This window comes from Pseudochaenichthys georgianus, chromosome 17, assembly GCF_902827115.2.
Source record: "Pseudochaenichthys georgianus chromosome 17, fPseGeo1.2, whole genome shotgun sequence".
NCBI lineage: Eukaryota > Metazoa > Chordata > Actinopteri > Perciformes > Channichthyidae > Pseudochaenichthys > Pseudochaenichthys georgianus.
Genome location: NC_047519.1, coordinates 8,846,455 through 8,870,238, shown reverse-complemented (window position 1 = coordinate 8,870,238; position 23,784 = coordinate 8,846,455). Strand labels below are relative to the sequence as shown.

Here is a 23,784-nt window from a genome sequence, read left to right as displayed (position 1 = left end):
TTTGATTGAGTGTCCACACGTGGACGTTTAAGGACTAAAAAACTATCCATTTGTCACTTTGCTGTTAGCAAATAATTTGGGGCTCCAGCTAACAGGAAGTCACTCAAGTGTAAAGTAATTTAGCCTATGGGTAGGTCAAAAATCTAATGGGTGCTGGCCAATGGCCTAATCATATCACCTGTGTTGGCTTTATGTTTTTGGTCAAACATTTGTTTGTTTCACATTTGCATTGATGTAATCCATACTTTTTCTGATTTAATTTAATAAAAAAAAATATTTCTTGGGGGGTGCTTTGGCAATCCTGGGGGGTGCTTCAGCACCCCCTAGCTCCCCCCTGGCACCGCCCCTGGTTTGGGGTGATGTCATCTTGTGTCCGGATTTCTACCTGGTGTGATCATCTTTTAATTACGCAACAATATTTATTTGATATGTAGGCCTATAAATGAACCATGTATAGTGAATGATACATGCTTTATGGTATTGTGAGATCACTGACGATACTATGTTGTTGTGAAAAGTGCCTTTTATTTTGTATGTAGTCTAATTAATAAAAAAATAAAATAGATACATACATACATATCCTATATATAACTATATACTGTATACATACATAATGTTATACGGGCTTTATTGTGAAAATCATAAATCTATTTCGAATTAAGTTTAGCCTCCTATAGTGTTACAATGTATCAAAAGTTTCAAAACACAATAAATAAATATATATAAATAGATACAAATCATAAATCATGTAACTATTAGGCCAACATATTAGGCTTTTGTCAACAACAATGTTTTCCAAATGGAAACTACCTACTGAAACCCTAACCCTAATATTATAGATCAATAAATCAATAATCAATAAATAACAACTTTTATGAAGAAAAAGGACAACATCAACGTTTTTCTTTCTTCATTAACGTCACATTTCTGCTTATTTTAATGCGATGTCTCTTGGGTGAATAAATTACCCCCAAAACCCGTTAACGTGCTATTATTTTGAAAATCTCGAACGGAAGCTTGAGGTCCACAGTGTGCAGCGCCAGCTTGCCTCCGCCGGAGCCCCAGCCCCCTCCGTGTCTCTCTGTCCCGGTGTTGCCATTCCGACGCACATCCCTCGCAGAAGAGCAACAGCTACGCGGAGTTGCCCAAAGTGGACTACACAGATTCCTCTGCGGATAGAAGGCGACCTGATACCCGGCATTCATATCCTCTGCTCGGGGAGACCAGCAGCCGTGGGATGCGCCTGGACAGAGGTTCGGTGAGGTTAAAGTCGGATAAAGAAATGAGACTGGAAGGGTGCAGACTGTAAGCATCGCGTTCACAACTCCGGAGGAATAACGGGACCTGAGTGAATGTGAAATAAAGCGTTCGGTTATTTTGTTTTATTTATTTTTTTATACGGGGCGTAAAGACCCATCCCCACATCTGAAGACATGAGAATTGGGAGAGGAACAACAAGCTCGGCTGCGGTGCTCTGTGTTTGAGGCTCCATCCATCCGAAGGGTCCAGTCTGCACACCTTTATTCATGTTGCAGAAGCCTGTTTTATGACAATGGATTACTTGCTGTGGGTGTGCAGCCTCGTTGTCCCCGTGGTGCTGGCTGTAGAAGGTATGGGCTCTGATATTTGCATGACTACTTTGTGTCTCCTGTGAATGCACAATGGATGGACAGCTTGGATGCATTCGAATTTGGCAAGAAAACACACTATTGTCACATATTGAGAAAGAAACACCATTACCACTAGAATAAATGAGTATTTTATCTGACCATTTGAAGCATATTTGGCTCAGTGTAATTTGCCAGTTTACACACCAGATCAGTCTTTAATGCTGAAATGAGATCCGTTAGCAAGAATCATGTTGTGGTTAATTAAAGCTGTTAATATAATGCTCTGTTGAATAGGCAATTTCGCTGAGTATCAATTGGCTCTGTGAATGTATTCCATGTACACATGTATCATCCCTGTGTGTGTGGTGTGTTTGATGTGTGTGTGTGATGAAACCCCAGTGTTCCCATTGCGGCTGAAGCACTGCCCTGTTGCTATTGTCCCTGCTGTTGTTGTCACACCCACAAGCTGATTGAAGGTGCCCACCTGCCCCCCCCCCCCCCACCTACAGCACCACTGGTTATACAGTAGACTACAGAGGGGCGTCCCTCTCACACTGAAACAGGAACACACTGATGCATGTGGAAGGTTTCGAGTTGGGTTCTCCCACCAATCAGTGGTGTGTGGAGACCCAAGCGGATCAATCCCGGCCCCTGAAGCTCCACAGTCACATGCGGAACCCATTAGATGACAAGTGTGTATTAAAGGTCAATGGCTTAACAAGTATGCTGCAGCCCCTGGAAGCTCCCTCCATCACGAGGGGAGTGTAGCTCCGGGAGAAGTCCACCCTCCTCACTGCCTGCCCAGCTACCGTAGCTACATTTCGCTCCCTTCTTTCCCTCCCCGTCCAATCTGCCTCCCCTGGACCGTGGCCAGCTTGATCCCTCATCAATTCTGGTGTCAGCAAGTAAATCAATGCAGCGGCAGCAGCCCTCCAAGTCCCAGTGGGCATCTCACGGCGTAATGATCAGCCCCCCCCCCCCCCCCCCCCCCCCCCCCCCCCCCCCCCCCCCCCCCCCCAACCGGACCAGTGGCTGTTACTCACATCTCAGGGGTTAACTAATGTTTGTCCTCTGAGGATAAACATCAAGGGCAGATCATCGGATTGGGTTTAAACAGTTTTTTCAGTTGCATGTCGTTTTTGTAGCTGCTTACTCAGTGGACTCCAACACATTGCCTGAATCTGGAATTCGTTTTTTCCCTTTCAGATTGGCAAGTGTTTGCGCATGGATGATGCAAGCTGGACTGCAACTTGTAGTGCGCTCCTGCTTATTTACAGAAGCCGTGTTACTGTACTGTTACATTACAAAGCTCATGAAACAGATGGATGACCCGTAATGAAGGGTTTCATAAAGTTAGACACAGCTATCGGGTTTGCGATTGTAGGGTTGGCATTTAGCGTCAGTTGATTTTCACATCAGTAGAGCGCTTCATTGGCCTTTTCCCGATTTCTATACATTAGTAAATCGACAAGAATAATTATCTGTTGACCTGTAAAAAGCAGATGAAAGCAGCCGTGAAGAGAGATTGAATTAGGTCAGCTTGACTTGTTCAGAAAGTGCTCATCACGCGTCAAACAGAGTATCACAGACTGTATCGCTGTGATCCAATGGAGGGAAAATGCTCTGAAACACAAACAAACCCTTGCTTAGAAAGAGCCAAGGAGTCCATTTTTCCTTCTTGATCACCCTATTTTCCCTCTACCTATTCATCGCCACATATTCGATCACCCTGTGATCACTAATGATGTTAATATTTTATATGTTTGCTTGTTGGCAGAGTGGCACTTTCATGGTGCACAAAGTGAATAAAACATTAGCATATGTGTGAGCTCCCAGAGCGCACTGGGAAGGCAGAGTTGTGTGGCATTTTGGCTCCTGCGGGCGTAAAGAAAAAACACACACAAAATGACGGTACGGTAAATGGTGGTGATGCTCTAAAGTTCCCACTGCAGCATTGTGTTCTTACCCCAGGGGCGGAATGACTCCACCGCTGCTGTGGTTTTATGGGAGATGAGGGAGATTTCTGGATTTGAGTTATAGCAGCTAGGCGATCTCAGAGGCGCTGTGCATTTAGCAGGGGGGGGGGGGGGGGGGAGAACTGGAACAAATGGGATCTTTTTCAATCTGAACCGCTTTCGAGGATTTAGAGTTCACGATAACACACTTTGGTCAATAGAGTTTTTGGCCACCTTATTATTCCCACGGAAATGTGAGAGTTGAGCAACACGTGAGCCTGGACTCAAATGGTAAAGGAATAATTTACCTTTAAAGGCGGGGTAGGTCATTTTGGAGAAACCAGTGCGCTAGAATTGGAAAATACACAACCGGAAAAAATCTGCCACTTCCTTACAGAGCCCCGCCTCCAACACACACGAACACACACATGACCAATGAGGGCACGAGATAAGTTTGTGCATGGATGGAAGGCTGACGGGCAGGTAGGCCATCCAGTTATTTGAGATGGCCGGCTCAGATGATTGGTCGTGCTTTTTACAGCGCCACGGCTTCCACAGATGACATTTCTTTATGGATTTTTTGTCAAAGCACTTTAGATATTCATTGCTATCGGGACGTTAAGAGCATTCCATGGAATATAACAAAAAGTGTATCTCGAGCCGGTTTCTCAAACCTACCTACCCCACCTTTAATGACCATTTGTATATAAATTCTTCGAGAATACCTTGCTTTTCCTGCATGCCTTCGTGGTGAACAAAGAACATTTATATACACCCTTCGACCAAGTCTTACACAACTCGTTCAGTATCATCCAAGTTCCCTTTATCCAGTTGTAAACTCACAATTTTCCAAACATGCATTTTTGCTAAAACTGCACTATTTTAAACACTTCGGAATTGGAAGAACAGCCTACATTAGTGTGAGACTGTTTACGTTGAATTTTATGACTCGATAAATGAAACGGAGATGATTTGTGCAACAGTTAACATGATTATGTTTTGATTTTGTTTGGCAAGAGCTAACGTTGGCCCCAATATCCTTCAAGTGATCAAATCTCTCGGATGCTTCGGTCATTGTTGAGGATTTCAAGAAACTAATACATTTTCCTGAATAATTCAAGCTACACGTGGTGGTAACAGGTATACACTGATTGATGTTGTGCTCTAAATATTCTTTTAACATCTGAACAGGTTCAGTTGCCTTAAAACTACATTTGAAATAGGAATAGGTTATTTGTTAGCGTAAGGATATATAGCGTCATCCCAGACAATTTATTACAATTCATAAGGACCTTTTTTTTTTGTTGAGAAAAACAAAAAACAAATTCAAGAATCTAAGGTTACATGCTAATGGTATTTCATATGCAAAGAGTTATTTTGTGTTTGAAATACACAAGCTTAGTTTCTCTAAAATATAAATGTGCATCGGAACAATGTTATCTGTTAGCCTGAAGACATACAGCGTCATCCCCCTCTAACTGGCTAATAATAGTTTCTGTAAAAGTATGATTCTTCGAAATATTGTGAAGAGAAATTCTGTCCATTCCTGCTCCGGGGAGGTCAGAGGTCATGTTCGGATAGAAGAGCGGCGAGGGAGTCCGTATCTCCCTCAAGAATCCTTCAGCGGTGTGAAACCCCGCTTTCACAGGGGCTTGAACACGGCTTTCTACGGATGTACGGATGGTCAACCTGCTGCCCGCCGTGTGAGGTGAAGCCTGCTAAAGGAGCATCGGGCCTGTGGGTTAGTTGAGGCTGAGTGGTTCTGTCTCGGTTGCCGCGGGGCGACCGGGAGAGGAGAGGGAAGGGGGGGGGACACTGGATCAGACACCCGGGGGATGGGCAGTATCAGCAGCATGGAGCCCGGGAGCTCTCAGTCAGCTGTGTGCCACGAGGGCAGCCGAGCAGAAACAACAGACACTGATTTCCCTGATTAGTTCCTCCGCTCTGACTCAAGTCGTGCAACAAACAACCGTGTTCACCGTGGTGTATTGGAGCAACCCAACTGCTGTCGCTCACGTCCTCACGCACACAACGACAGAAGGCCTTCATACATTAGAGACAGGACTTGCTTTATGCATTTAAAGCATTTTGTGCTTTATCTCAATGTTCAACAAACGATGGCGGGAGCCACTTATTTGTTGTGGAGGGGAATCCTTTTTACATGATGCAGCTGTTTATTCAAACTTTTCTTTGCTCAAAATACTGCTATCTGCACACTAAAGTATTCTGGTTACAAATCACAGGCTTAATGCTGCCCATAAAGAAATGACGAAGTGAGTTCATTAGCTCCTTCTTAATGGATCGTCATTTAATGATCATTAATTCAATGTACTTCATTCTTTAATTTATACACCACCAAATGAGCTGGACTCCAGTTACTTAGAAAAGGCCGTATCTAATTCAAATATCCATAGTTTGATATCCATCTAGTTGTTGTATGCCAACACATGTTGCGTTGTGATGTTAAACATTTTTTTGATGGATAAAATAAATCATATTTGATATCAAAGCTGTTTTAAAGAGCTCAATCCATGGAGAAATGCACACAGCCAATATTCAGCTTTAAATGATCTGTTATCCTGACTGTTATGACTTCCTATAAGGTGTACATGTACAGTGGAAGTGATTCCCTGGCAGTGACGGTGGAGAAATGTCGAGAATGCAGATATAGAAGACTGGTAAAAACTGACTAATAAGAAGAGATTCTTTCAGGAGGATGTCGAAGACACGGCATTTCAGACAGAGGGTGAAAACAGATATATTTAGAAGACAGTTTTAGGAAAATAATCTATTTTCTTTATATTAGAGGATGTACAAATGTTCTCTTAGAAACCCAATATAGAAGTATGTACCTGAAAATGTGCATACTGTATGATGTCCCCTTTAACCAATAACATTCATCTTAAAGTGGAATACATCCAACATTAATTCATGATTTAAATACAAATGTATCATGCTCAAGTTATGCATTACTTACAGTTCATTGGCTTTAGAAATATACATATTCCTTTTTTTCTTTGCTGAGCTTTAGATACAAAGATTAATTCCACTTTCATGTTTGTTAGATACATCTGAAGCTAGAGCCAGCAGCTGGCTATCTTAGCTTAGCACAAAGACTGGAAACAGGGGCAAAAAGCTAGCCTGGTTCGGTAAAAAGCAGACATAGACCCGCTAAAACTGGTTGTCTCACCATATCCAAATACATGGTCATTTATCAAAATAAGTAAAAAGTAATTAAAGCCAGATAAATGTAGTAAAAATGCAACATTTGCCTCTAAAATCTTTGAAATAGACGCATAAACTAGCAGCAAATGGCTATATTCGAGTCAACTTCAACAACTTAAGAAATGTTGAAGTAAAGTACTTGAGTATATGTTCTTATTTATTATGCACTTATGATAAAGCGTTAATGAAATGTCCACTTTCTAGCCATGACAGCTCATTATCTGTATAACCTACAATTATTCTAAAGGGAAACAAAATGCTCAGAGAACATCCCATACATAGTTAATCACCGCACATCAAATACCAGCGGTCAACTCTTTTCAACTTGTTTCCATTTACTGCACACACACCGCCAGGCTAATTTCAACTAGGAAGTAAGAAGCCCCCCCGCTTGCTTTGAATCTTGCAGTGTGAATGTAACCACATGCAGCTCTACAGTGGTAGAACACCACAGATGTAATCTACCCACAGATCACTATTCATTATCTCTGTGAAAAGAAGAGAACGCATTGTGGTTCCTCTAATGATCAGTGTACACACTGCACATATCCCCCGCTCAGCGTCCTGCAGATGGACCCGTAATCTATCCACTCAATCAAACTTCTATTATTGACACACAAGCCAGTAATGTAACTGTCTCTAAGAAAAACCTCAACCAACACTCAGGCATGGGGATTATGTAATCATAATACAAAAACAAACTTCATCCCTTAAAGTTACAAAAAGACGCAATCAGATCACTGGTAAACAAATAATAACTGGGGAGTAACTAGCAGGATACTAATGGTAAATGGACTTACATTGCGCTGTATCAGGTATTTTTTACCACTCAAAGCGCTTTACATACTACAAGCATAGACTGTATATATAAATGGACGTAGTGTCCGTGACGTCACCCATAGCATTCTGCAGAGTTGCCGTGAAGCCCTTAGTAGGGGGAGTCGGCCACTAACGGCTCGACTGTGACGTCATAGTCTAATCCCGCCTGCTCCAAATAAGGGCAAAGAGGTGGAGCCGAGGCGGGACCTGCTGCCTCCGAACTGGAAGTAAACAGAGCTAGCTCAGGCTAAGAAGCTAAGCTAACATGAAATACATGCATACCAAGTTACTGCTAACAGTGTAGTTCCCCTATATAAACGTTACATTCATAATCAAATGAGACAATCTGCAAGAGAATTAGCTATATGTTGTTATTCTTAATGCTTGTCATTCACACGTTGAGAAAAGACGGACTCCACCGCCCGGACCTAACGGAGCCGCAGTGGGCTAGCTCCGGGACGCCGGCTGGAGCTAGCCCCCTGCGGCTCCGTTAGCTCCGGCGGCCACCACTGGGATAATTGGGTCCCCTATTAACATTTGCTTCCGTTTAGCATTATGGGCGTCATAGCCATAGACTATAAAAGTCTTACCCAAGGCTGAATCATAAACTAAAATGTATATGTATGTATAAAGGGTTACGTCCTTAGCTGGCTAATAAGTAGCAAGCTAATCTACCAAGCACACACACACACACAAATACCTGCAAACGGGGGTTAACATGTATAATATTATAATTTTAGACTTCTTGGAAGTTCTGTTAGTACATTCAAGCGCACAGCAAAACATTTTAATTGTCTGGTATTTGTAACAATATTCCCTAAAAGGCACAATCACCACGAACACGGCTAAAGGGTCAAGTACAGTAACGACAACTAACTAACGTTGTAGCCTCTATGGTTGTAGCCTAGCAGAGTGGACAAGTTGCTGTTAGCTGACAGTGAGGCATGTACGTGTCCATCAAAGTGACCACGCCCTAATTTATGCAAACGATTTAAGGCTTAATATTAATTAAACAGATGAGTTGAGAATGAAAATTGCTCCCTTCTGCAGCCTGCTCCTACTGGCCACTAGATGAACTGCAGTGTGTGGCACTTCCGTATTGGCGTCCCGGCTCTTCCCCAGAGTTTCACACCTCATTCATGCAGAGCAGTACCACTTGTTCGGGAAGCTATCATTCACACGCCGTTGGCCATTGGGAGTGTTCAGTATGTTGCTCAACGATACATCCACATGTTGCCTGTTGGCTGGGATCGAACCCACAATCTTCTGGTTGAAAGGCATCCACACCCCCTCACAGCCACAAGTCTAGCAGTTCATCATCATAGCCGTTAATTCAAGAATGATTTCACTGGGTGGAACTTTCTCTATTACTAAAACAGAGCATTTTCTATTATATTTTGTAGATGATATGCCTCCATTGGACTCCTTTGTTTACTTCTGGCTAGCGCTCCAACACATTGTTCATGATAGGCTAAGGGGGGACAGACAGAGGGTTAAAGAGGTGATGCAGCACAGGCAGAATGAGAACAATAAAGAGGTTTTTTAACATTAAGTAGAGACATTAAATACAAATATGAACCTGAACATTTGCAGAATATGTCCTTGCGTTCCCTCCTGGTCTAGGGTTACCAAAGGGAAGTGACACAAATATAAAATAACCAGGCGAGAGAAAAGAGGAGAGGAGGCTGAGTTGTGAAGCCACAAGATGGTCTTTTAATTGAAAACATAAAGAAAGGCTCACCAGCCAACTTGCAAGGCAAACTAAGCACAACTTTCTTCTGAAAGAAAGTGACGAAATAGTACAATTTACAAAGACACAAAGACACGACACATATGTCACACATGCAGCCAGACGAGAAGGAAGAGAGCGACTGCAGCCTTTCTCAGCTCCCTTATGGAGGCCCTGATTGGGGATTGGGAGCACCTGAGGGATAGGCTGCACCTGGAGGGAGACAATCAGGGGGAGAGGGAGAGAGACACGCACACACAAGCACACACAAGCACACCCCAGCACCCACTATGGCACGTAACAGTCCTCTTTAATTAAAATAAGAACACTTGGAGCAGTTTTCCATGTCCTAAATAGTACACTAAAGTATTGTTTTTCTCCTGTAAACAGGTTCCATTACTTACATTGTGATTCTCAGGTTAAGTTACTGAATGCATTTTTTTTTTTTTACCTGTAACTACTAATTATAAGACTTTTTTAAAACCCCTCCCAACCCTTCTTCCACTTTGGGACAAGAACAACGCCAGAGCTGATGATGTAGCTCCACACAGGTCAAGCCATTTGTTTACCCTCCTCCAGCAAAGCCAACAACAACGTGTGAGCAAATGGTGCACAGCAGGCACCGTGTCACCGAGTCTCGGCGAAGAAAGCGTAATTGTCCCAGTAATTAGTTGCTAACAACAGCAGAACAATGAGAGTGGGCCACAGCTGTATGCGTAGAGCCTGAGAGGGGATCGACCCTTCTGAGGTGTAATGAACTCCAGGACCACCAATCAGGTGACGGCTGACTGACAGCCTCGACAACAATGCTCATTGATCCTGCTGTTTATTCTCTGCCTCACATCTGATTGTCTGCTCACATGTCACCTACTCGTAAAGTCGTAAACAGCGAGGTGAAGAAAACAACTGCTCAGATTACCTGCCATCCCAATGGTGGAAAACCCATTCATATCTCGTATTGACTTTAGCAGGATAGGTTACAATCATCATTTATTAAAAAGACTCTACAGCGGGAACGGTATTTATTGGCTCCAGTTCCCATCGGCATTTAGTGAAACCCTTATTGTGGCCTAGTTATGGCACCAGGATACACACATGTTGCAGTGAAAATGCAATTATTACAATCAACAGGGAATGGACAATCTTTATCATTTATTAAAGTGCAAAACATTTCATTAATATGTTCTCCTCAAGACATTTAACCTCCCCGGTGATTGTAAAACACTCATTTAATCCCGACGGAAACAGAAAAACAAAAACGTCTTTAAGAGAGATTGAATCAGTAACAGATGAAAATAAAAGAAGCAACCATGGTAACATTTTAACAGTTTACAATGCTGCCTGGCACTTCTGTGAAGAAGAATAAACCCTACAAAGAAATGCTCTCCAATAGCAACGGAAAATACGTTTTGCCTATTTTGTACAGGTTTAGCAATGTTTAAAAACCTACCTGCCAAATGACCCCTAACACATCACAGTCCCCCTGCTTCCACTCCTACTTATAAAATGGTTACTTTATTATTTGCCCGTTTTGTTAGTTTGTTTACCATATCATTACATGACATGTCACTTGTTAGACGCTTTTATCCAAAGCGACTTACACACTCAATACTGTGGGCAATCCCCACAGGAGCACTTTGGGGTGAAGTGTCTCAGGGACACAACGACATGCTGACTGCAGTGGGGTTTGAACCTGTGCCCCCCTGATCCCAACACCAACGCACTAGGCCACTGCGCCACAGCCTCCCGTAAAGCAGCCTTGGGTCCCTTGAAAGGCACTATACAAATGTAATCTATTATTATTATTATTAATACTGGTGGGTGAAAGCCCTCTCTGAAGCGGTGCTATGTAATCTCCAACCTTTGTTCTTAGTTTCACAAATTAAAATTGAAGTAAAGAAATACACAAAGGGGTAAGCCGGTACACCCCCTCATTCGTGCCCATTTATAGCACCATGATGAGCACATAATGCAGTTAAAACATAATTACTCACATCAACAGGGATTTGGACAATCATTACGATTTATTAAAGAACATTTAACGTTAGGCTCTCCTCAAAGCCGCCAGACGCCGTTGACAGAAACAGTCATGTAATCTCCCTGGTGATTTTAAAACACTTCATTTAAACACGACAGAAACACACAAACAAAACCGTCTTTGTTTAAGAATCTTTACGAGAGATTGAATAAGTAACAGATGATTATAAAAAGAAGCAACCATGGTAACATTTCAAGAGTCACAAAATAGAGCCTAGAAAGACATGTTCGTCAATGACAATGGGAAATAAGCTTTGCCTATTTAAGGCAGGATTTCCAACGTTTAAAGGGGCCCTATTCTGCTCCTCGTTTTCAGGTTCATATTAGTATTCTGTGCCTCGACTGTGCCATGTCTCCATGCTTTAATGTGCTGCAGCACCTCTTTTCACCCTCTGTCTGAAACCAGAGCCCAGTCTGTTCTGATTGGTTAGCTGGCCAGCTCCATGGGCGCGGGAAGGGGGGTGCTGAGGGCGCTGCAGCACCCCCTAGCGGCGGGCAGGGGGTGCGGAGCTCCCCTGTCTGAATTATTATTTGATGGTTATTGCTGCTCCCGCTGTGCATAATCTGTGTAATATGTAGCCAATAAATTCCACATTGTTGGCTACAATTCTGTAGCCCCGGATAATTCTACCTCAATAATATAATACATTAACCGTGCTTTACGTGAACCTCATCATGACATTAGAGAGGACGGAAGGACTGTCATTTCTAGTGTTCAGTGAATGCAACAGAGGCAAGACACCAGACCAATCAGAAAGTTGCATGGAAATAAGTGTGTGTGTGTGTGGAAATAGCGCATTTAGTGCGTGTGAGAGAGAGAGAGAGAGAGAGAGAGAGAGAGAGAGAGAGAGAGAGAGAGAGGGACCGGTGCCAGCAGCAGGGACCGTGTTGTTAGCATCTGGTTAGCAGTTAGCTAGCTGCACTAGCGGACATACGGAGCTGTTGGTTCCACAACAAGCTGGAGGAGAGCTCTCCTCTCAGACTGAGAGGCTCAGGTGAGCTAAAGGACTCTCTGAGTGTTTAGATAGTTCACTTTAGTCTAAGTTATCTCAGTGGGTCTCAAACGGTTTGTTATTATTATTATTCAAAAGATTATTTCCGCGGCACACCTTCATATGATCATTATAGTTATAAAAAAAACAAGACAATAAAGGAAAAACAGTTATGAAATACTATATGGCAGTAAAACAAGAATACAGTTTGAAAGGGGAGTGATTTGTAAAATATCCATAAAGAAAAAGAACATCTGCTTACAGTTGTGTTTCATCTGGGTGTTGAGATGTATTCATAGATCTCTTCATGTTGCTCTTAAAGTGCGCCAGATTGATGCTTTCAACTTCAATATTTAAAAAAAATCTTCCCGGAGGAGCATCCCCCCGGACCCCCCTAGAGGAGGTGAGGTCCGCTCCACACTCGCAAAAAATAGCACTTTACCCCTGCCTATATGCCGTGAGCTGATTATAATAATAATACGTTTTATTTCGAGGCGCCTTTCAGGACACCCAAGGTCGCCTTACAGTGCATTTAAAAGTTAAAACAGCTAAAACAAAATCGAGCCTTCATTGTAACAGTCGCGGGTGTAGTGTGTTTGCGTGTGGGGATTGCTTTTGTGCGTGCTCTATAGTGCCCGTAATAGTGTTCACTGGAGTCCAGCACCTCAGCACCCCCACTCAAAATACCTTCCCGCGCCTCTGGCCAGCTCTGTTGTGATTGGTAAACCGTTTACAGATGACCCGCCCCTAAGCCACAAATTGTTGGAGCTCTAGCCTATAGAAGTGTGAGTGTTACGTAGTGATGTCACTATGTCCCGGGAAGAAAACAACAAGTCCTACAATGGAGGCGTTTCAGGAAGAGGGGAGGGAAACACTCCCACACCCCCCCCCCCCCCCCACTTTGGGATGTTAGCCTTTGCAGACCATTTACATGCATAACAACCGATAGGACACACTACAGGAGAGGGAAACCCATCCAGAAAAACATATGGGGCCTGCATAATATACCTGCTAATTTTGGTAGGGGAAAGCCCCTCACCCCAAATGTGTTCCAAACAATCTCCCTGTGCTTGTATGACCGCTCTGAACCGTTGCTAGTTAATGGAATATGTCCCATCCCAAGGCATCTCGGAGGAAGCTTTGTTCTTAGTTTCACAAATGAATATTGAAAGGAGAGTATGTGTGAGTGCCAAGCACAGACAGAGAGCCTTCATTAGGCGCATCACAGACAGGCCGTGATTGTCAGTGTTGTCAAAAAGTGAGTGCATGTGGGTGGAGGTTGTGAAAGAGACAAAGGGGAAGTGTTTACCTGCATATTGTGTGTGTGTGTGTGTGTGTGTGTGTGTGTGTGTGTGTGTGTGTGCTCCTTAATGCTGTGCAACAATGTACCCCCCCTCCCCCCTCATACCATTTAACTTCCTCCTACTCTTAATTTGCAGAAACCCTTATGGACAGTCGGTGGGCAACAACAGAGCTGGCATGGACTACGTTCCCAGAGAGCGGGGTGAGTTAGTGTGTTTTCTTCCTTTAACAACATTTGTTCCATGGGCTTGTTAATAGAGCCCAGTCTGCCTTGAACAGCACACCTCCTACTGTTTTATGTCTTTGTTTTTGCACTGTATGTTTGCTTTCCCCGGGTACTAAAAAAAAGCAAATGAGAAACACATTGCGTGGAAGAAATCAGAAGATTGTTAATGTTGTGTAATGAAAAAGCTAAGGACTTTAAACAACAAAACAAGACGTGCGGATACACAGAGCTATTAGGTAGCTCGCATGTCTCCCCAGGACGGAGTAATTGAAAGCACGTGTCTTTATAATATGGGCTCAGGAGCGCATTGCAGACAGACATGAGAGTTTTCAGTTGATACCCCCTATAGGAACGGGGAGAAAATAAAACAACACGAATTTGACCCCGGGGCTAACCGCCTGACAAACCTCCCCCACTACCGGCCAGTGTCATTTGTCTTCGCTACGTGAGCGCAAGTCAGTCAATGGAAATGCTGGGTTTCCATGGAAACGATCTCAGCTAGCCCTTCCTCCCTTCCTTTTCCCGGACTCTGAATATCCCAGCATCCATGAAGTCATATGTCAGGAGTGGCGAGGCAGCCGCCCCCCCCCCCCCCCCCCCTCACGGCTGACAGGCCCATACGTTTGGAGGGCCGGCAATTATCATATTTGTCAGGTAGTGCATCAACGTGTTGCCGGTGATTTACGACGCCTAATGCTGACTCGTAGGGCTCATCGTTTGGGAATAAATTGCGCACGAGCTGCAAGACGTGAGATGAGTTATGCATTATTTTCTTCCAGTTGAAATAATCAATTCCTGGGAAGCTCATTTGTTATGGAAACGAAGCATTCTGTCGGAGAGGGAATTAGAGGGGAAAAAATGTCAAAAAGATTGACTCCTCCTCACAAGGTTATTTCCTAATAGACTAAACGTATTGACCAATGCAGCCATTCATCACAGCCTGTAACGTTAGCATGTTGTGAAGCTGCACATTGACATTATTCAGATTGTTTAAATGATGTTCATGTCCAGGTAGTCGATAGCAGGAAATTAGAAAAAAGATATTGCCCCTAATGTCTAAGAAATTGGTGAATACATTTGAATGATTAACATCCATACAGTGAACACCACACTGTGCGAACACGCATACATAAAGGCATACCATCGCTCTCGCCATGAGGAGTGCCTTTGATATTTATGACTTTTATTAGACATTATTTCTTTAAATTATGTTTATATAATATGATTATATAATATTTTATGATTTCATTGCACATTCTTACTTCTTATGTTTCTATAAATATTTTATTTAATAATTTGAATGAGTTCCAAAGAGAAGTATGCGAACCATAGTATTTTATTATTTTAAAACATTTGTGTTTTTTCAATTTTTTTACAATCAATTCTTATTTTTGTATAATATCTTACCGTATTTCATCTTTTATTGCATATCCTTACTTCTTATTTATTTAAATATTTATTAATATTATCTTTTTATTCTATTGTAATTATTTTATGAAATACATGGAAATATATGGAACCGAAACCCAATTCCCCGGGACACAAAAAGTCATTCTGATTCAATCATGAATTCATGTCCACATTACCGTCTGTATGTGTGAGAGAGAGCCGGAGACCGTTCCAACTATTTTGGCTTTAGCCTTACAAAATGTACAATGCGTTAGTTTCTAACTAGCCTTGGAAATAACAGCTTTTTGAACTTTACTTTTGAGCCTTAAATCATGATTTTCTGCCAACATTTCTGACGCTGCATTAGTCCTTACATGGTAATTTCCAAAGCTTAATACTGTGTCTGACGTGCATCTTAACCACAACGAGTGTGTAGGCCCTGGAAAAAGATATATAAATATAATATAATATATTCTGCGTAACATGAAGTACTCAGGAGTGCAATCACACTGACAGCATTGCATTTAGATGAGTATTTTAATAAATAACTCACTGTTTGCATTATAGATATACGGGAAAAGTTTCCATTTAAAGTGTAAAAATGTATGCTCTCATCCCTCTTGGAGCACAGATAACACATATTAGAGAAACCAAATCTCCTCTCGGGGATATTTCGATTGCACTGCAGCAGTTATAACGGCTTCCTATAGGTGTGTGTTATGATAAAGTCCAACACACACAGAGCTGCAACACATCCGTCTTCCTACAAACCTGCAACACGTGAGCAGCGTCCAATGTGCATACAGCGGTAAATGTGTTTTAATGAGACGTTTTCTATTAATAGCCCGTAATGATTGGGATTTTCTGAATCATTCATGTAATTAGAAACATTTTAGCTGCAAATGATTCCTCACACATGTACACAACCCCTCTGTGGGGGAGTGTGTGTTGCGTTCTTCATTATCTGTGTGCGGCAGACGTCACTCCCCTGTTGTTGGATGCCCTCTATACTTGAATGGTTTGATTAGGATGCGTTTAACAGTATTCCACTTTAATTAACAACATATTGGATAAGGGGGTTCTGCGCTGTTGCTGGTGAATGGGTGATAAGTCTGTTAATAATAAGATAATCAATTAAATGTAGCCTGGTTTTATTCTTAAACACATTTTTCTGCATCAGTTGGACCCCCTGCCTTTGCCTTTGTCACAGTGTCTCTCTGTTGTCTCCACAGTGGGAGGAAGTGAGCGGCTACGACGACTCCATGAGCCCCATCAGAACCTACCAAGTGTGTAATGTCCGCCAGCCCAGCCAGAACAACTGGCTGAGGACGGACTTTATCCCCCGCAAGGGCGTGCTGCGCGTCTACGTGGAGCTCAAGTTCTCCGTGAGGGACTGCGCCAGCATCCCAAACATCCCCGGCTCCTGCAAGGAGACCTTCAACCTGTTCTACTACGAGTCCGAGGGGGACGCCGCCACCGACAGCAGCCCCCTGTGGAGGGAGAACCCCTACGTGAAGGTGGATACCATCGCCCCGGATGAGAGTTTCTCCCTCCTGGAGGCGGGTCGGATCAACACTAAAGTGCGCAGCTTCGGCCCCCTCTCCAGGGCCGGCTTCTACCTGGCCTTCCAGGACCTTGGCGCCTGCATGTCGCTCATCTCCGTCAGGGTTTTCTTCAAGAAGTGCTCCACCACAATTGCCAATTTTGCCGTCTTCCCCGAGACCGCCACGGGGGCAGAAGCCACCTCCTTAGTGATCGCCCCGGGGGCCTGCGTCAACAACGCCATGGAGGTGTCCGTCCCCCTGAAGCTATACTGCAACGGGGACGGAGAGTGGATGGTCCCCGTGGGCTCCTGCACCTGCGTGGCCGGATACGAACCATCCTCGGACGGGACCCAGTGCCAGGGTACGTGTGTTGTTGTGTTTTTAACTCCATATTTGGGCAACCAGTATTCTGTATACAGTATTCTCTATTGTACAGACAGACTTGAGAAGGGGAGATAGAGGGGATGAGACCTGGCAATAGTACACGGGTCGCCCGCTGTACCAATTGAGCTATATGGCGTCCATGTTATTTATTTTTTTGTTAAGGTATTTTTTGGGCCAGAGCGCCTTGTATGGAGATTTAGAATCGAAAGGGGGAGATAGAGGGGGTGAGGGGTGGCAAATGGTCCCAAACTGGATTTGAACTAGGGTCCTCCACATGGGGACCACGCCACTGTACATGGGTCGCCATCTCTACCAATTGAGCTATATGGCGTCCCGTTTGTTATTATTTTGTTATTCTCTTACGGTATTTTTTGGCCTTTATTGGAGATTTGGAGAGTTGAAAGGGGGAGATAGAGGGGACGACATTGCCTGAAATGTTCGCATCGTGCTTACTAGTCAGCGGACGCTCCATATGGGCCACCTCTAACTAGTGAGTGATATGGCGTCCCGGGTTATAATTATTTTATTTTGTTACGGGATTTTTTGGGCCAGAAAAAGCCTTTGTTGGAGATTGAGAATTGGATGGGGTCGATAAAGAGGACGGAAAAATGGCTCGGGATTTGAACTGGCAGTGGACACTCCATATAGGCCACCTCTAACTAGTGAGCGATACGTTGGCCCGCTTACGTGGGTTTAACAGACATTCAGACTTTTTATTTAACCAAGCCTCCTTTATATGCTCGCTGCACGTCACCTCGGTCTGTGCCCTCTTCGCTGCATTTATTGTGTGGCTCCTGGAAAGGGGGTGAAGGAGGGTGGAGGAGAGTATGAATGAATTAATGAGCTGTTGCAGAGAGGAGCAGAATACAAATATTGTGAGAGAGCGGTGCGGGAGGGAGGGAGAGAAAGATAGAATAGAGAGGCGACTCTTTTTGAGGAAAATGCAGATAATAGAAGGGAGAGGCGTCCGAGAGAAAAAGAGATATTAGCAGAGAACGAGAGATAGTACGAGGTGTGAATTGCCCAAGATGGGATGGTAGCAGCAGCCGAAATGAGAATAATGAAAAGGGAAGGGAGGGGGGGGGGGGTTACAGGAAGTCAAAGACAGACAAGCGAAAGCCTCGTCTCACCTGGGCGTGAGAAATAGTCGACACGCTTTCCGAGAGCTCATTCGTTGCCATTTGGCGGCTCAAGGTTAAAAGCTTGCCGCCAACGCTTGATAAACAGCTCTCCGGGGCTTCAGCCGGCGGTGGCCACGAGGAAGTGTCATTTCCTCCCGTTAGTTAATCTACAGGCGGCCACACTCATTAGCACCATTCAGACCCAACGTGAGCCAACACTGCCACGCTAACATTAATCACTCAGACGTTTCATTTCTTACCCGCTAACGGAAGGAGGCTAACACGAGAAGAGACAATGGAAGGTGGTGGTGGGTGGAGGTGGTGGGGGGGGGGGTGGTGGGGGGGGGGGGGGGCATTAGTGTATCGAAAACAGGAGAATCACCATGCCCTCCAAAAGAAGTTAATGGATTGAAAAAAGACCGCGTGGGTGATTCAGCACCCTCTTCCGAAAGGAGCGAAAGGAAAAACAAACAAACGGAGGAAAATGATGATGCATTTTCTAATAGAAGTGAAATAAATCAGATCGCAGGGCCTTAAAGGTCTCGCTGAGTTATGAGACAGAGAGGAGGAGAAGGAAAAAAAGGAACGCATTTTCATCTTATCTTTGGCTTTTTATTGCAGGGCTATGGAGCTGCAATGTGGGGGCCATTAGCCGCGCTGATTTCCCTCAAAGTGCCATTGTTTGGAATTAGGGGTGGAAGTCGAGTTCAAACTGAAAGACCACTTAGCCTAACCAGTTAATCACACTCCATCGCTGGCTGGGATTTCTTTACGAGGCCCTCACGCTGACGGGACAGATGTTTGCCAGACACCCCCACATTTACACCACCAGTTAGGAATGTGGCAACAGTAACATATGGGGCTCTGGAGGCTGATATATCCAGACCTTTTGCTGCTAATCCCCTTTATCTGAGCACTTCTTTAGTGTGGGCTTACGCTGGTTTATCCCTAAGACTCCGTATCAGCAACCTTCACCGTCACGCTCTGGAATTCTAATGAACCGCTCGGACACGTCCTATATAATTTTCCGATATCCTTTGCTAATTTCTCTGATGCCTAATTGTTGACAAAGTATACAGATTATTTACTTGAGTAAAAGTACCAATACTCCCTGTGAAAATACTAAATGTTCTAGTTAAATTACTACAGCGACAATGGTACTTAAAAGGTCCCATGTCATGCTTTTCCGGTTCTTACCCGTCCCCTTGTGTGTTATGAAGGTTTCTCTGCATGTAGACAGTCTGCAGAGTCAAACCCTCAAAGTACACCCTGTAGCGAGTAAAACTCTAACACAGAGAAGACCTGTCTGTGCTGCCCCAGAACGCCTCGTTGGAGATTTATCTTTTTCCATTGTTTTCTTCCTGGTTAATGACGTGCCCATACCCAAATGGATCAATCCGTGGAGCTCCCACACCCACACACACACACACACACACACACACACACACACACACACACACACACACACACCACACACACCCCACACACACACCACACACACACACACACACACACACACACACACACACACACACAACACACACACACACACACACCACACACACCACACACACTCTCTCTCTCAAAACTTTACTCTCTTTTTTGTCTATTTTATGCCTCTCATCTTCTAAACTTTTCGCTCTTACACTTTTATTTCTCCGCTTTTTTTGTTTCTCTTTTTTTTCTTGCTATTTTATCCTCTCATATTTGCTTCATCCCCCTCATCATCCCCCCCTTCCCGCGGCGTCCATTCGCGATGTCTCGCTGTCTCGCAGACCCAACGCAGCAAGCAGGAAATGAACCCAGCTCACACTGTCCGCTCCTCGCAGCAGCGAGCCCCGCAACGTCCCAGCAACACGGCACCCAGACCCCCACGCAGCATTCTCATCTGTTTGTCCTTACTGGTGTCATTTTCTGGTTGCTAACGCCATTGTAAAACATAAACACTGATGTTCCGCTGTAATGGTGGTAGACTCATCAGAACAGAGTGGGCGAGCTGACCAATCAGAGCACAGTGGGCTCACAGGGAGGGGGGGGGGGGGGGGGCAGGAGCTCCAACAAGCCGTTTAGGACAGAGTGAATACACATACTATACAGAGATGCTGTGAGAAACCAATGTGAGTTTGGAACATTGCACAATATAAATCTATTCTACCTCAACAATGGAATTATGATCAGTAGAAATGGCCATGACATGGGACCTTTAAAGGGGACCTATCATGCAAAATGCACTTTTGTACGTCTTTTATACATGAATATGTGTCCCCGGTGTGTCAGGGAACTCACCAAGTGTCAGAAAAACACAACCCTCTCTCTTTTCCTCCGTACCCAAATCTCTAAAAACGGGGCTGCAACAGAGGCTGATTATTATTTGAATTTTTCTGACGTCAGAAAAGGGGGTGCTCCGCCTATATGGGCAACTCTCCACCTATCAGGGGAATGAGAAACCGCTGGAAAGCGCTGGAGATGCTGTAGTACATATGCCAGGCCTGTAAGTGGCGCTGTAGTCTGCCACAAAAGCAGAATCAGCCCCTGCAAAAACAGGGCTGGGAAAGAGCAAATAGAGCGAAATGAGGCATTGCTAAAATGCATGATCTGTTTGGTATTTTGAAAAAAAATACTTCACAGACATGTTTTATGTACACTGAACAAAAATATAAATGCAACACTTTCTTTTTGCTCCATTTTTCATGAGATGAACTCAAAGATCTAAAACATTTTCTATATACACAAAATAACCATTTATCTCAAATATTGTTCACAAATCTGAAAAAATCTGTGATAGTGAGCACTTCTCCTTTTCCGAGATAATCCATCCCACCTCACAGGTGTGGCATATCAAGATGCTGATTAGACAGCATGATTATTGCACAGGTGTGCCTTAGGCTGGCCACAATAAAAGGCCACTCTGAAACGTGCAGTTTTGCTTTATTGGGGGGGGTCTGGGGGGGTCCGAAAACCAGTCAGTATCTGGTGTGACCACCATTTGCCTCACGCAGTGCAACACATCTCCTTCGCATAGAGTTGATCAGGTTGTTGATTGTGGCCTGTGGAATGTTGGTCCACTCCTCTTCAATGGCCGTTGCGAAGTTGCTGGATATTGGCAGGAACTGGAACACGCTGTCGTATACGCCGATCCAGAGCATCCCAAACATGCTCAATGGGTGACATGTCCAGTGAGTATGCTGGCCATGCAAGAACTGGGATGTTTTCAGCCTCCAGGTATTGTGTACAGATCCTTGCAACATGGGGCCGTGCATTATCATGCTGCAACATGAGGTGATGGTCGTGGATGAATGGCACAACAATGGGCCTCAGGATCTCGTCACAGTATCTCTGTGCATTCACAATGCCATCAATAAAATGCACCTGTGTTCGTTGTCCATAACATACGCCTTGCCCATACCATAACCCCACCACCACCATGGGCCACTCGATTCACAACATTGACATCAGAAAAACCGCTCACCCACACGACGCCACACACGCTGTCTGCCATCTGCCCTGAACAGTGAAAACCGGGATTCACCGTGAAGAGAACACCTCTCCAACGTGCCAGACGCCATCGAATGTGAGCATTTGCCAACTCAAGTCGGTTACGACGACGAACCGGAGTCAGGTGGAGACCCCGATGAGGACGACGAGCATGCAGATGAGCTTCCCTGAGACGGTTTCTGACCGTTTGTGCAGAAATTCTTTGGTTATGCAAACCCATTGTTGCAGCAGCTGTCCGAGTGGCTGGTCTCAGATGATCTTGGAGGTGAACATGCTGGATGTGGAGGGTCCTGGGCTGGTGTGGTTACACGTGGTCTGCGGTTTGTGAGGCCGGTTGGATGTACTGCCAAATTCTCTGAGACGCCTTTGGAGACGGCTTATGGTAGAGAAATGAACATTCAATTCACGGGCAAACAGCTCTGGTGGACATTCCTGCTGTCAGCATGCCAATTGCACGCTCCCTCAAAACTTGCGACATCTGTGGCATTGAGCTGTGTGATAAAACTGAACGTTTCAGAGTGGCCTTTTATTGTGGCCAGCCTAAGGCACACCTGTGCAATAATCATGCTGTCTAATCAGCATCTTGATATGCCACACCTGTGAGGTGGGATGGATTATCTCGGCAAAGGAGAAGTGCTCACTATCACCACATTTTTTCAGATTTGTGAACAATATTTGAGAGAAATGGTTATTTTGTGTATATAGAAAATGTTTTATATCTTTGAGTTCATCTCATGAAAATGGGAGCAAAAACAAGTGTTGTGTTTATATTTTTGTTCAGTGTAGGTATGGCCCTACAATATATGTTTAAAATATAGCATGATAGGTCTACTTTAAGTAATGTATCAAAAATAGAAATATTTTACAAGCAAAAGCAGCAAAACTTCACATACAAGAAGTTGGAACTGTGAAATATTTTGTAACAAAAAACTTCTTAGCAAAATGAACTGCCAATTACCCACCCTTGTTTTATAAGTACTTACATATAATGTTGGATGATGTAATCTGTTCCAACACCAAGTACTGGTAGATAAATCTGTAAATAAATGTAGCATGTAACTCAATTTGCTGCCAAAATGTAGTGGAGTAGAAGTGAATAAAGCAGTATAAAAAAATACTTGAGTAAAGTACAAGTACCCGAAATGTGTACCTAAGTACACATTTCAGTAAATGTACTTACACTGAAACGTTGACTTTACTGTAATTAAATGTATTATGTCAACAGATTTCACATCTCAATAATATTGAGTTTAAATTATCGCTTTCAACTAACCTAATACAGTTATGTGAAATCTGTTGACATAATGCATTTAATTAAAGTCAACGTTTCAGTTTTCAGTGTCGCTACTATAATTTTAACTGATTTATTGGCTTATTATGGAGTTGTTGTGCGTTGTGGACGCCCTGTTTGTATTCAGCAGTGTGGTTTGGAGAGCTGGGGACACTCCAGACACTGATTGATGGGTTTAGGGTGGATCCCGTTTTCTCAGAAGCGTTCTACATCCCTGTTTGTCTGAGTCCTGTCAGCGAGGGGGCCTATCTCCGTCTTCATCCTCCTCTTCAGCACGAGACTTAGCTGTCATCCCAGCTCTCTTTTATACCGGGACATTATTGTCATCTGGTAGAGGGAGTGAAAAGGGAAGAGCACATGCAAATGTAAAGATAAGAAGCGTGTGATGAAGTGTTTGCCATCTCTCATGGACCTATCAACGTTTTTCGCATTAATATCGAGCGTCGCAGGTGCAGTTTTTGTTCAGATGTGACAGCGTCTTGTGTTTTAAATGACAAGCCCATTCTAGTTTTTGTTCTCATTGTCTTTTTTGTTTTTGTTTTTTTTCTCCCGCCATCCAGCTTGCATCCCTGGGACCTTCAAATCCAAATTTGGGGAGGGATTCTGCACCCCCTGCCCATCCAACAGTCGCACCAGTGCACGAGGAGCCAATATTTGCCCCTGCC

At 43.9% G+C, this 23,784-nt stretch overlaps 1 protein-coding gene across 1 annotated transcript in view; it reads left to right on the top strand.

Moving 5' to 3' along the window:
- The first annotated feature begins 1,117 nt into the window (after positions 1 to 1,117).
- ephb3a (eph receptor B3a) overlaps positions 1,118 to 23,784 on the top strand; it is a 57,922-nt gene continuing 35,255 nt past the window's right edge. Inside the window, exons 1-3 of the mRNA XM_034104781.2 lie at positions 1,118 to 1,610; positions 13,807 to 13,871; positions 16,517 to 17,189. Of these exons, the coding sequence (XP_033960672.1) occupies positions 1,547 to 1,610; positions 13,807 to 13,871; positions 16,517 to 17,189 (802 nt within the window). The 5' untranslated portion in view covers positions 1,118 to 1,546. The remainder of the gene's footprint in view (positions 1,611 to 13,806; positions 13,872 to 16,516; positions 17,190 to 23,784) is intronic.